Source organism: Sander lucioperca, chromosome 2 (assembly GCF_008315115.2).
Source record: "Sander lucioperca isolate FBNREF2018 chromosome 2, SLUC_FBN_1.2, whole genome shotgun sequence".
NCBI lineage: Eukaryota > Metazoa > Chordata > Actinopteri > Perciformes > Percidae > Sander > Sander lucioperca.
This window is the reverse complement of record NC_050174.1, coordinates 37,871,672-37,884,475: the sequence shown is the minus strand read 5'-3', so window position 1 is coordinate 37,884,475 and position 12,804 is coordinate 37,871,672. Positions and strand designations below refer to the sequence as shown.

At 42.3% G+C, this 12,804-nt stretch overlaps 1 protein-coding gene across 2 annotated transcripts in view; it reads right to left on the bottom strand.

Annotated features, from left to right (window-relative positions):
* Positions 1–12,804, bottom strand: part of adamtsl2 (ADAMTS-like 2) — a 31,380-nt gene that overhangs the window by 1,863 nt on the left and 16,713 nt on the right. For both annotated transcript variants that reach the window (XM_031305654.2, XM_031305652.2), the window contains exons 9-18: positions 12,498–12,673; positions 9,647–9,950; positions 8,243–8,606; positions 6,484–6,587; positions 5,674–5,800; positions 5,352–5,565; positions 4,279–4,434; positions 2,682–2,852; positions 1,802–1,978; positions 1,523–1,667 (exon numbers count right to left, since the gene is read on the bottom strand). In XM_031305654.2, the coding sequence (XP_031161514.1) occupies positions 1,523–1,667; positions 1,802–1,978; positions 2,682–2,852; positions 4,279–4,434; positions 5,352–5,565; positions 5,674–5,800; positions 6,484–6,587; positions 8,243–8,606; positions 9,647–9,950; positions 12,498–12,673 (1,938 nt within the window). The remainder of the gene's footprint in view (positions 1–1,522; positions 1,668–1,801; positions 1,979–2,681; positions 2,853–4,278; positions 4,435–5,351; positions 5,566–5,673; positions 5,801–6,483; positions 6,588–8,242; positions 8,607–9,646; positions 9,951–12,497; positions 12,674–12,804) is intronic.

The following is a 12,804-nucleotide window of genomic DNA, read 5'->3' as shown; positions in this document are numbered from 1 at the left end:
ATTTTATTTTAATATTTTTCAATGAAAATGAGAATGAGAATAATAATACAAAAATGATCATACCCTCCAATATCGTGAATTATATCGCTATTGCAATATCAGTTGAAAAAGGAGGGTCTGGCTAGTCCACACAACATTCTGGGATGGGAGAAAAATGTGCTCTGGTTTATTGACATTTCTTTAAACCAATCACAATCGCCAGACGGAGCAACGGTGCCTCTGCAAAATAGCCTCGGGAAGGAACTTGTTTTGGTGGAACTTGTGTACGTTTAAAAGTTGTTTTAGTCGTGTAACAGAAAACTCAGACTGGACAGATAGTCTAGCTGTCTGTCTGGATTTACCCTGCAGAGATCTGAGGAGCAGTTAACCATAGTCCTCAGAAATCCACCGGAGTTTAAAATTCCAACACAAAGAAAGTGGAAGGTAACGGACATCCGGCCGAAAAGAGTGAAATCTGGCGGAATTTCTGGCTGCAACGGAGCAATCCCGGAAGTGGAACGTCGTGGATATAGACTAAATCTAAACCCACAACCAGGCTAAGAGCCCGGGTCTATCTTTGATACCAAAACAAAACCTTTTTTGATTTTTTTCATTTATCAAAAGAAGCCAAAGTTCATTTAAAGAGAAATTCCAGTAATATTCAACCTGGGTCTTGCGGCATTTCTACACAGGTGGCGTTTCAGTAACCCAAAGCATATTTCTATTCTTCAAGTCTATTTAATTCCATTTTATGTAACTGAACTGATCTGAACTAAGTGAAGCTGCTGCTGCTCTGCTAACGTGCTGCTCACGCAATGGCCCTCATACTCGTGGTCATTCTCACTATGGGTCGTGCTAACTTTGCACTCGCAAAGAGATGGAGATTTGAGAAAAATGACTCCAGCAAAAGAAAACGTACACTACCGTTGGAATGTTATGAATTAGCTGTTATATTGCCGTTTTTCTTCTTTTTCCTAAATAATAACTATTTTAACAGGGATAAAAACGTTATAATTCAGACACCAAATGTATTATTTACATGTGAAATAGTTTTGGCCCCAAAAGAAGAAGAATGAAATAACCCACAGTGTTGCATGACAGGGGAGACAACAGTTGGAACTTGTATTTTGAATTTGTTTTCCAGTCTAGAAAAGCATAAGTGACCCTCGATCATTATTGAAGCACAACGGTGCGATGTGGCTCCAAATATTGAGTTGGTGTTTATTTTCTGCTCAGTGGTTAGATTGGAGTAACTGTGATTTATCAGTCCATAGAATGTGTAGCTGTGATGCAAAGCTTCTAGTTTATTTTACCAATGACAGATGATTTCTTCTATTCTTTTTCAACTGTTCTTTGTCTTCTTCTGCCCTGTCAGTAGCTAACTGCAGAGGGATCTACTTTCGGGGAAAGCTTGCCGGAAACTTGTGGCTAGAATAATCTGTTTTTCAGATTTTGTAAGATGAACAGGTAGATCTTGTTTTCTAAAATGAAGAACAGTGTGGGTAAGCTTCTGGAGGCAGAGCAGCGTTCCCTGAGGTGTTACCTGGCGGCTCAGTGGGGCAGGGCTGCAGAGTGCAGGTCTGTTTGGCCACCGGTTTGGTGAGGGGGTCACAGCCTCGGACCAGCTCCCTGCTCTGGTAACACTTGACGTCCCTCATCCTCACACCCACACCACACGTCTTAGTGCACTGAGGACGACACAAGACCAGAAACACAGTTGTTATACACGGCTGAAGATCAGGAGGATTTGTCTTTGTGGTCTTACTGGTGCAGAGACGCCCACTCTGCAGAGCAGAGGTGAAGTGTACTGTGCTGACCTCACCTCAGACCAGGGGGTGGTGTACCATTTGAAGCACGGCCTCTCAAAGCAGGTGTTTTCCTCCTCTGGCTTCTCGCTGCCTCCACACTCCTCATCATTGAAGGTCTGGAACTGTCCTCCACTGATGCCCACACACAGGACGAGCCTTCGCTTCATGCCACGACCGCAGGTTGTGTTACACTACAGACAAAAACAGAAAGTTACTAGTATCCATGTCTGATACGGGACTTTCTACATTTCAGAGTTTCTTCACAAAGCAGTTAAAGGTGCACTATGAATTCCTGCATGACGTCACTTCTGTTGATGTTCCAAGTAAATTCCAAACAAAACCGAGCAAGCTCGCCCCTGCCCCATGTTTCCGTAACTGTCATGACTAACTGACTAACTGTCACTAACCCCCAACTCCTCCCTCAACCATCTTGTCAGTCAATTGGCTGGAGTGGTTTGTTGTATTTTGGTGCACAGCCTGTGCCCCTAGTGTTTGTTTGACGTTTACGACCCCTGTGTTGTCTCCCGAGACCGGGCGTTTTCACAGTGTGTTCAGGGGGCAGGCAGCTAGCGGGTCAAGGAGAGATGCCTACGATTTGAGACAAAAATGAAATTGTGCTGAAACCGTGCAGGAACTCATAGTGCACCTTTAAAACAAAGTGTTTCCTTGCTGATGTGAAAGTGAAAACCGTAACCATGGAATAACTGTCCATGACAATTTAATTTCAGACTTTATGACGTCCTCAAAATGCTTACTTCTGAAACAAACAGACCAAAAGATTTTCAATTCACAATAATATAAAAAAGAGAAAAGCAAGTAAGCAAGCAAAGCAATCAATCGACTGAGTGGTTCAGGTAAGGTAATCAACAGTTAAATCTTAATTCAAGGCCTCACCCTCTCCCAGTCTTGGCTCAGCCAGTGTGGCGCGCAGTCTCTCTCCCCACAGGGATGGATGGCCAGCGGCTTGTCCTCCGTAGAGCACTGGTTCTCAGGAACCACGCGACCCTCCGCAGCCTTACAGTACACGTGACGGACCGTCTTCCCCTGGCCGCACGACCCCGAGCACTGCGACAACGAGGGTCAAACTGGGTGATTCATGATCAACAGTATGCATTCCTTTTCTCTTCACTGCCTCTTTTGTCACAAAGCTCAGAGTCAAACAATGCCTGGTCGTCTCACATCGTATTAAATAAAAAGGAGACATCACTTAAAATGAAATGACATTAAGTCACATCCCGCCACGTTACATCAGATAAAATCATGTGCTTACGCATGTTACCAGAGATGATTATTTAATGTAGTTGAAGCTTCCAATCAACCTCATGTTTTAATATTCATACAGAGTGGTACGACACACTACTGTAGGCAAGATAAGTATTTTTTACAGAAGCATTTGTCCTAAGTATTATATATTTTACAAACGTTTGACCGACACTTGAACTAACGTTTGTCCATCTAGCCAATATGGTTTTAAAGTGAAACCAAAAGCTTGAAACAACCAGAAAACCTCAGTTTTTTTGGAATAACTCTTATATGTTATAAATAATGTTTATATGGTATTGATAGACATTATCAGTGGATCTTGTGGTTAAGACAAACGCATTTCCATTCACCTCCTTTAAATAGGGGTGGAGGCGGAAATCTCAGAGACATATCAAAAAAACAAAATGATCTGCATGGATAGATCCAACAAAAAGGTTTTTTTTTTCTTTCTTATAATACACTTACAAGTGCTTTAAAATCAAACTGATGTACACTTTACAAGAGGAGGAGGAGTAACAACCCACCCATACAGACGCTAACAACAAATATAAATCCATAAAATAGTGATTTACTGCAGGGCTGTTATGTTGGCACATCTGTACATAATAGTGGTAAAGCGAAGTACATTAAAAATGCAAAGGTACATTGTGCTCACAGTCATTTTCTAAATAATAATATAAACTTTACTGACCCAACATTAGCTGTTGCAATAATATTTTACTTTGTGCAAAGAAAATTTCACATTGTCCATGTTTGTGCTTGGTTGGACTCCATGGTTGTAAATTAGACCTGCAGGTTTCCAGACTTTGACTTTGAAAGGAACATCAGGAACTACATTTGTCTGTGCAACACAATACAAACCATAAATTCACACTGTGGCACTGAAGTACAAATAGCTGGAACAGGTGAGGCGGAACAACCCCAACAAACATTTAAAAGAGTGGAAAAACATTTTAAAATATAAGGCAAGAAAGTCAAAGTGAACTCAGACACAGGACTCAGGTTATACAAATTAGCTTAAAATGAAATGCCTGACATCACTTCACTGTCTGCCACTTTGTTTTGTTTGGATACAAAGTAACTGTGTCAGTTGTCTATAATGTCTATAATAAGAGCAGCAACAAGAGCAGCTACAGGTGATAAATTCCAAAACACGTAACATGTGTTGTTATACTGTATATGTTACTGTCTCTGTATGTCGTGTACATTGGGGAGTAAAAACACTCACAGGCCCCCACTCTGACACAGTCCACTGGCGTTCGCAGGGCGGACCGGTGCAGTTTTTGATGTTTGGTGGTTTGGTCATCTGGTCACAGGGTCGGGTCTCATCAGAGCAGCGGACATCGCGGGTCACCTGGGCTTTGCTGCCACATTTAGCAGGACACTGGATCACACAGAGACATGTTTTTGATAAGATAAATACTGTCATGTCTAAAGGTGAAGCATTGGCAGATCACTGTTGGAAAGCCAGCTTTCTTTGGAAAACTGACAGACTTTGCAGACTGAGTACTGCTACTAGTGCTTAACTTTTACATTTGGAACTGCTCCAATTTACCCTTATTTGGAGCCATGTTTAATCACTTTGCTTTTAAAGAGTCTGACATCTGCTGGAAAAGACCAGAAACAACATCTTGAGACTCTGAAGTGATATTGATTTACCCCGTAATATATTTAATATATATGTATTGTTGCCTGCAGAAGGCTAGAAAACTAACTAACTCTGCTGCTCAATTCAAGCCTTATAGCTGTTGATTCTGTGCTAATGTGCCACCTGGTTTGTAGTTGATAAATTAAGAGCAAAAAACATAATACATGTTTACGACTTATATTTAGCTACAACACAAGTGACTCCTGATGTTTAGAATGTACCAAGAATGTGGTAACAAATATTCAAGGACTGCTTTAAAAAAGCACTGAGAACAGCTGATTGTATTTGGACGTATGGCTGTTTCAACACCGCGTTGCTCCAGAGAAAAGTTGAACATTTCTAATTTCATTTCACTCTTCACTTTTCAGTTTTTTTAAACCCCTTTGGCTCAAATCACATCTAGGGTTTTATGTTGTTGTCTGGTAAGTGTCTCTGGAGAATCCATCAGTTTTCAAAAATTAAATCAAACAATAATCCAATTAAACCAATTAAAATGAAGAACAAACCCAAAAGCCAAAACAAAAAGTACAGAGTCGCTAAGCATTATCAGCTGTGAACAGGCAAAGTCATGAGTAGGCTACTGTAAAGCCGTAAAACACACTTCTCTCTTTGTTTACTTGCTCCAAGGGTAAATCATAACAGACGTCTCGTACCTCGGTCCACTCTGCCACCTCCCACTGTGGGCCGCAGGCGGGGCTCTTGCAGGGTCGTCTCTCCACAGGTCTCTCCAGGTCGGCCATGGTGCAGACATCGCTGTAGACCGAGCTGTCCAGGCCCGGCGAGAGCATCTTCCAGCAGCGAACTTGGCGAAACTGGAAACCCTCCCCGCAGGTCCTCGAGCATTCGCTCCAGCTGCTCGCCTCCCATCTGGAACACCACATTAGTCCCATCTCATCATGGGTCTGTACAGGTAGCAATCTATATCCTGCTTAATGTTTGAATCATTTCTGGCTCATTGAAATGTTTTAATTGTACCTGGGCTGACATTCTCTCCCAATACAGAAGTCGTGGACCGGCTCCGGTCTGGTCAGAGCGTCACAGTACATATCGTGCACCTCGATACCGTCGTAACGAATACATGTGACGAAGGACTTTGACACTCCTGGATTGGGAGCAAGAAACAATAAGCTTGAGGAAGCAAGGCAAACCTATTTATATAGCACATTTTAAACACAAGAGACTAAAACGCAAGAAAGAAAGAAAGAAAGAAAGAAAGAAAGAAGGGGTTTTACCATCAAAGAAGTAAAGAAGAGCCATTCACAAAAGGGTCGCAGTGAGCACACAAGCAAAACGGCACAACTAAATAAATAATAATAATAATAATAATAATAATAATCTAAATACCGGCAGCAGCAAAAAGTAACATTTTAAGGTTACTTTTGATGGCTAGCATATATGTATAAAGGCTGTTTTATCATAAAGCACATAACTGTACTTTGTTTAAAAATGTGAGATTTAAATACATATATTTATTGAAATTACATGGAATGCAGTTAATGTTGTTATTATTCACATCTGTCTGCTGTGAAGAAGGCCTTTTGGGACTTCTGGCCTCAAACATGATCACTCAATCAAGTGTCCTTCAGTGTAAATGCACATAAAGATGCACCAAGTGTGCACTTCACCAAACCAGTGTCAGAGCCTTAAGTGTTACTGCAAGCTGGTCTGCAGTCTGTTGATATTGTAGATCTTAATCATATTTTAAGAGTGTGTGTGTGTGTGTGTGTGTGTGTGTGTGTGTGTGTGTGTGTGTACGTGTGCATGTGTGTGTGTGTTTGCATGTACCTATAGAGCAAGTCATGCTGCATGGCTCCTGAGATGAAAGTTTCCAGCGGTACATGTCAGCTGCACTCAGCTTCAGGTTCTTCTGGTAGATCCTTTGATTCCCCCTGTCACCCCACACACACACACACACACACACACACACACACACACACACACATGCAAACATGTAAACAAACATATAAGGAAAGTAAAAACTTAAGCAGTAGCTTAAGCATTTATCCTCATGTCAAGTATTTAAGAGTGGAACATACTGTGCATGCAAATGTTGAGAGGAGAAGTTGGAACAGTTTCTATAAAAGCTTTTTTTTTTACCAGTAAAATAAACTGTGGCTGCAATAAATCCGAGCTGATTACAGCCACTGTCTCCCACAAAGGAGCAAGATTTAAAAAGACAGATTTTGAAAAGATACATTTTCAGTGAGATATTCTTTTAAGGACATTTAAGGATACCAGAGCCTGAAACACTCACACACTGAGACTGACCACAGTGTGACAGCTGATTCACAGCCTGCATCCCAGCAGACGCACTTTGTTTTTTCATCACATCACATAAAAGTCATGTGCACATTCTTGTCATAACACCGGTTGCTCCCTCCGCCTCTGCCAGACGTTTATTTGAAAATCACTTTGAGTTATTCCTCGCCGGCATCCCTCCATGTACGCCAGACTGAGTCCTGCACATTATTTTCTCCCTAGAGGTGACTACAGTCGGACAGCACACTTTCCCTATTTGCATCACATTTTTCACTTTTCTTGCAAATAACTTGAATTATTTGATTCTAAGTGTGGCTGTACTCCCCTCTGTGCTCCTCTGCTCTGCTCATTTCCTCTCCTCTCTGTCTCTCAGAGGAGAGGGCGTGTCAGCCCCATGTTTTATAGCTGCTGGCTGCAGAACTGGTGAAGCCGTGTTTGGACACAGAGGAGAGAAGCCAACATGAATTATAAATATGATGAATGGAAAACCTGCCAGGTCTACCTGTCTGTCTTACTGTCTGTACAATATCTCTACAGTACCTGTCAAACTGCTTTACTGTCTGTCTGTCTGTCTGTCTGTCTGTCCATCTCCCTGCATGTCTAGCCTAACTACCCTACAGTCTGTATGTATACCTGAACTGTCTATCTGTCTGTGTGTCTGTGTGTCTTTCTGTCTGTCTGTCTGTCTGTCTGTCTACCCAACTCCCTGCATGTCTAACCTAACTGCCCTACATTCTGTATATACCTGATCTCTTTCTGTCCAAGTGATTTATAGTCCACCTGTCCTATCTACCTGCCTAAAGTATCTGTCTGTCTACCTGTCTACCTGGTTTTCCACTTGCTTAGCTTGCAGCTGTCTATCTTACTGTCTCACTTATCCTTTGCTTGCCTTCCTTACTACTTGTTCTGCTTTCTGTCTGGCTTACCACCTGTCTGTCTACTTCCTTCTTTGTCCCCTACAGTAGCTTGCGCCACTGTCTTGCCACATTCTTGCTTTTCTGTGTTGCTGTCTGTCTCTCTGCCACTCCCTCTGGCTACATCTCTCTGAGGATATCTTCAGAGGAAAACCAGTGTTCCCGGCCCCCAGATTGCTTCTCGTTCAGCCTGCAGCATATTTTTCCCTCAGCCCGCAGCAGACCCAAACCTGAACACATTCAGTCAGGACTGAATCCAGCCGAAAGGGAATGGCTTTCTGTGAGTGGACCTCTGCTGTGGATCATCTTAAAACTCATTTGAGATTCAATGTACTTGATGCTCTTTTTTTACCTGTGTTCTGTTGGATTACCTGGTTCTGTTGGAGCGGCTGGAGGTCCTCCCAGCGCTCTGCACTGTTTTGTTCTGGAAGGAACTGTCTCCGCTGTCGTTGCGTTTGCGACCCAGAGTAAACTCCAGCGTCTCGTTGATACCCATCAGCCCGTCTTGCTCCAGGCTGCTCAGGTCCGCCTCCGCTGGTCCCACCTCTGACGGGAACAAACTGTCTCCCTCTGTCAGCAGCTGATTGGTTGAGATGTTGATGAGCAGCTCATCGGGACTAATTCGGCCATCCAGCAGGACCCTCCAAATGAGGTTTGGGGAGTCTGGTCCTGTATCCAGGGGCCCACCAGCAGAGGCAGGGTTGGCAGTGCTGCCTGCATGGCTGCTGTTTCCTTCTGATGGATCAAAGTGGAAAGGACAATTCAGCTTTGCTTGGAGAGCAAATTGATATCTCATTCAATTAATCTGAGATGGAGCTTTTGGTCATGTTGCACTTGAGAACGTAATTTATTCAGCTCAGATTGGAAGACTTTGCAGCTGTTTTCATATTGTTTCTTCTAAGGTGTCACACCTGTGCATCAAAGAGATGGGAATTTAAAATTACAATATTTGCAGAAGATTTTAAAAAACGGTGAGTGAATGAAAAATAACCAAAAAGGAAAAAAAAAAGAAAAAAAAAGAAAAGAAAGGAAGGCGAGAGGAGAAAGCCAGTGCTCTGGTGACTTTATCTGGTCTGTAATATGACGTCAGCCTGTGTAGAAGGTGTTTGGTGAGCCTTTCAACCACCTCTCCATCTCGTCTCACCGGCGCCCAAAGCGGTGGTGTAATGGCCTCGACAGTGAGCTGAGAGCCCACAGGAAGGCCATTACCGCTCATGTTTGTGATGAAGCCTTTTTTAAAAGGAAAAAAACACACCAAGAAACTCTGAATTTTTCATCTGCTGCTGATCCTCTTTATGTGTCTGTACCATAAATAATGCAGAGCTCCAAAGGACTCTCTCCCTCACGCACACACACACACACACACACACACACACACACACACACACACACACACAGAAAAAGCGAGCGAGATAGAGAATCGGCTGTAAAATCTGACCTATTTTGTGTCATCTGCCAAAAAACCACCTCAAACTAGAGCCCAACCAATACATCAGCATGGACGATATTATCCTATCCCAGATATTTTGGCCTTTCATGCTTAGATTTTAGCATGGTAGGCATCAATCATTTAAGCCTCTAACCTAAAAAAATGTACTTGTAGTGGTGGAATGTGAGTCTCGTGTGGATTTAGTACTTTTACTTACAGTAAGTAAAGGATCTGACTTCTTCCTCCATCACTGGTGATTTGCTCGTTTTCCATGGTGATTGAGTGGTGCCTGGATTTTTGTATACTCATACAACATACAGATCTAAGGTGTTACATTAGTCCTTACCTGTAAATTTTGGGGCAGCTGCTCCGTCCTGGTCGCAGTCGATGGCCGCTGTCTCCTCGTACACCTCGTTGGTCTCTTGGCCTTTCTGCCCGTCGGCATCTCCCGGCTCCAACTGGCTCTCAGGGGCCACCTGGTCGTAAATACTGCTGTTCGGGGCCATCGGCCCACCTACCTCCACAGAAACCTCTCCGGCTGAGGTGTCTGACCCGGTGTAGACGGGAGGAGGTGGGACGGGTGGCAGGGAGTCTCGGAGGACGGTGTACTCGTATGTGATGTACGGTGTGCGACCGTTCTGGTTCCACACCTGAGTGACGAGAGGGAAGCGAGTCAAATCAAGGTTGGGTTAATTTATACAGATTTCAGACCAGTAACAATGAGAGTTAATAACAAAACTAGGACCAAAGTGCCTCAAACTGATTTTACACTAAGACCTTTGCACACTAGGTCTGTTATTTCTGTCTATTGTATTTAAAACCAACTCCTAAACTGTCATCTATTATAACTGGTTTCAGAACTGCCTTTAAAATGTTCTTAAAATAAAAGGTTATTTCAAAAAAATGTACTTTATATTTATGAATGATCTTGATGTAGGAGAGATGTGAGCATATATTATTAAGATTATGTTTCCCCAGGACAATGTGCAGTGCAACTGTAGAACTTGGCAGGATTTATTGCAGGGTTGTTGTATTGGACTGCATTACATTCATGCTTTTTTTGTACTGGACTTGGCTTGACTGGCCATTGATACACTATCAGCTCTACTGTATGTGAGTCTGCCACAGTTTTACAAATCACTAGATTTAATATTATAATTCAGAGGGAGAATATGCAGCTCTTTAAGGAAAGGTTGTTACATGGTGTGCATCCTGGCTTATAGGTCTGAAGATAAAAACTCTTTAGCAAAGAATAACCAGCAGAGCTACAATGAGCGTCCAGGTAGATCTCTGTGATCCAGCATCCTGTAGAGAGATCTATCAAACCCAGCCTGTGACATGGACTCTGTTTGGGATGTATGGCTGCTGTCAGAACACAATCAACCTGAGACACAGACTTGCCATTACGTCTGCATTGCATATACATCTCTACATTTACTCTGAAAAAGGAGACGATACACACATTTTGGGCATTTCTCATTTTCTAGAGGCTGAGCTGCTACACCATCACTGACCGCTTTAATCACACATGAGCATCTTGTTGTATTCTTAATAGACTCTGTGCTCAATTTCTTTGCTCAAGGGTTGGCGGTCCTCGCTGCTACCTCCTGAGTCAGCAGTCTTAATCAGAGTGACCTTTATTAAGTTCAAGAGTTCAGAACAGTAGCCTAAAGCTTACATTCTTGGGCTTCTTATTTTACAATTAGCTAACAAAAAATGCAGAGGCCAAAACAACAAACATCAGTTTGTTTCTTTAATTTAAAAGCTTTAGGAGAACCTTAGTTTAATATTACAGTAAAATGAGGAGGTACTTTGTGCAGTTCATACATGTGCATGCACATTTTACTTTGGGGGTTAGCAGTCCCAGGGCAGGCAGGTGCAGGTTAGTGGTCAAGCTCTTGGTGTAGATGAGTTACTCTAGCAACAAAAGGACTTTCTGCATCATCAACTGGCCTTAAAAGAGTACTTCTACCAATGCAGCAGAACTAGAGATATTAATCTTTTTGCATATATTATTCTTCCTTGTCAAAACCTGGTGCCTACATTACCCACAATGCAATGCAATTGAGGGCCAACAGTTTAGTCAGAGATCGGGGTGTGTTATGCTTGTAGCAGCCTTTAGCCTTTCTAACTCCACACCTAGATTTTTTTTTTTTACTTTTTTAACTTCTCTTGAGGACATTTATCAGACTTCACTCAGCTCCCTCTGGAGACACTATACACTTTAGGATAATAAAAATACTAAAAAACTATTTGTTTTGTTTGTAAAAACAATAGTTACAAAGTGTCTTGCCGGGAGAAACAAAAGCACAGACAAATCAATTCACATACACATTTTCTACTACTTTTTGACATATGCAGTAGTACTCCACAAGAGAGTTCCATTTTAAGGACACACGCTGAAAATTAAAAAAAACATTAAATAAGTATAAACTCCTACACCGGTACAGGCCTTTATAGTCACCAATCCACCGTACATATGACACATTTGGAGACTAAAGTGTCTTCTGTACATAAAACCACTACAGTTTGTCAGGGTGAAGATATAGTGCAAGCCCACAGCAGCATATTGATGCACAAAATGTATATTCCTGCCAAGTTAAACTTTTTTTTTTTACAGTTTTTAAATACCTTTTTTTGGCATTCTTCTTTTATTAGATAGCCACAAGAAACATAGAGGAGAGAGAGAAAGGGGTTGGATATGCAACGAAGGTCCCTAGCCAGAATCAAACTGGTGACGTTGTGATGAGTTGCTGTGTTCACTACATGTATGATGACGTAACATGCACGCCCTCTATCGAACAGTTAGCTCAAGATTCAAGATTACTTTATGTGTCCCTAGGGAGATTTATTATTGTGCAGTAACAGACGTAAAGTGCATTCAAATATGCCCCTCATCTCACACCCTGCTTATGGCATTAGTTTAGGAGATTCACTGATAGAAGGATGAAATCGTTTTTATACCTATTAAGGCATCTTCTTCTGTATTTAACTGGAACTCTATAGCATCTGACTGATGGGAGCAGTTCATATTCTGAATACAAGACATGGGAGGAGTCTGTAATAATTTCCTTAGCCTGTTTAACTACAATCTTCTAAAAGAGCATTTGGAGGAGAGCTTCATGATAAAGAAGCAACAGGTGAGTGTGGAGAAAGAGTTCAAGTGAGAGAGGCAGATGGAGGAAGGTTAGGTGTACCAGAATATTGATGGCCTGGTCGATGGGGCCTTTGGCGACAATGTACTCGATCCCGGTCTCGTAAACATCCATGGGCCGGCGGTACTTGAAGACGGCACCTGCTGCATGAAAGTTCTGGGGAGTGTCCACCTTGTAGGCGCCATTAAAGAAGAAGTTGCCCGCCTGGTCGGTCACAGCTGGGGGAAGAAGATAAATAGAAAACTCGGAGAGGTACAAAACACTCAAACATTTCCATTAAGCATGTGGAAAGACTGTTAATTGTCGCACACTTGTCTTTTGTGAGTGTGTGTGGAATCAAGGAACACAC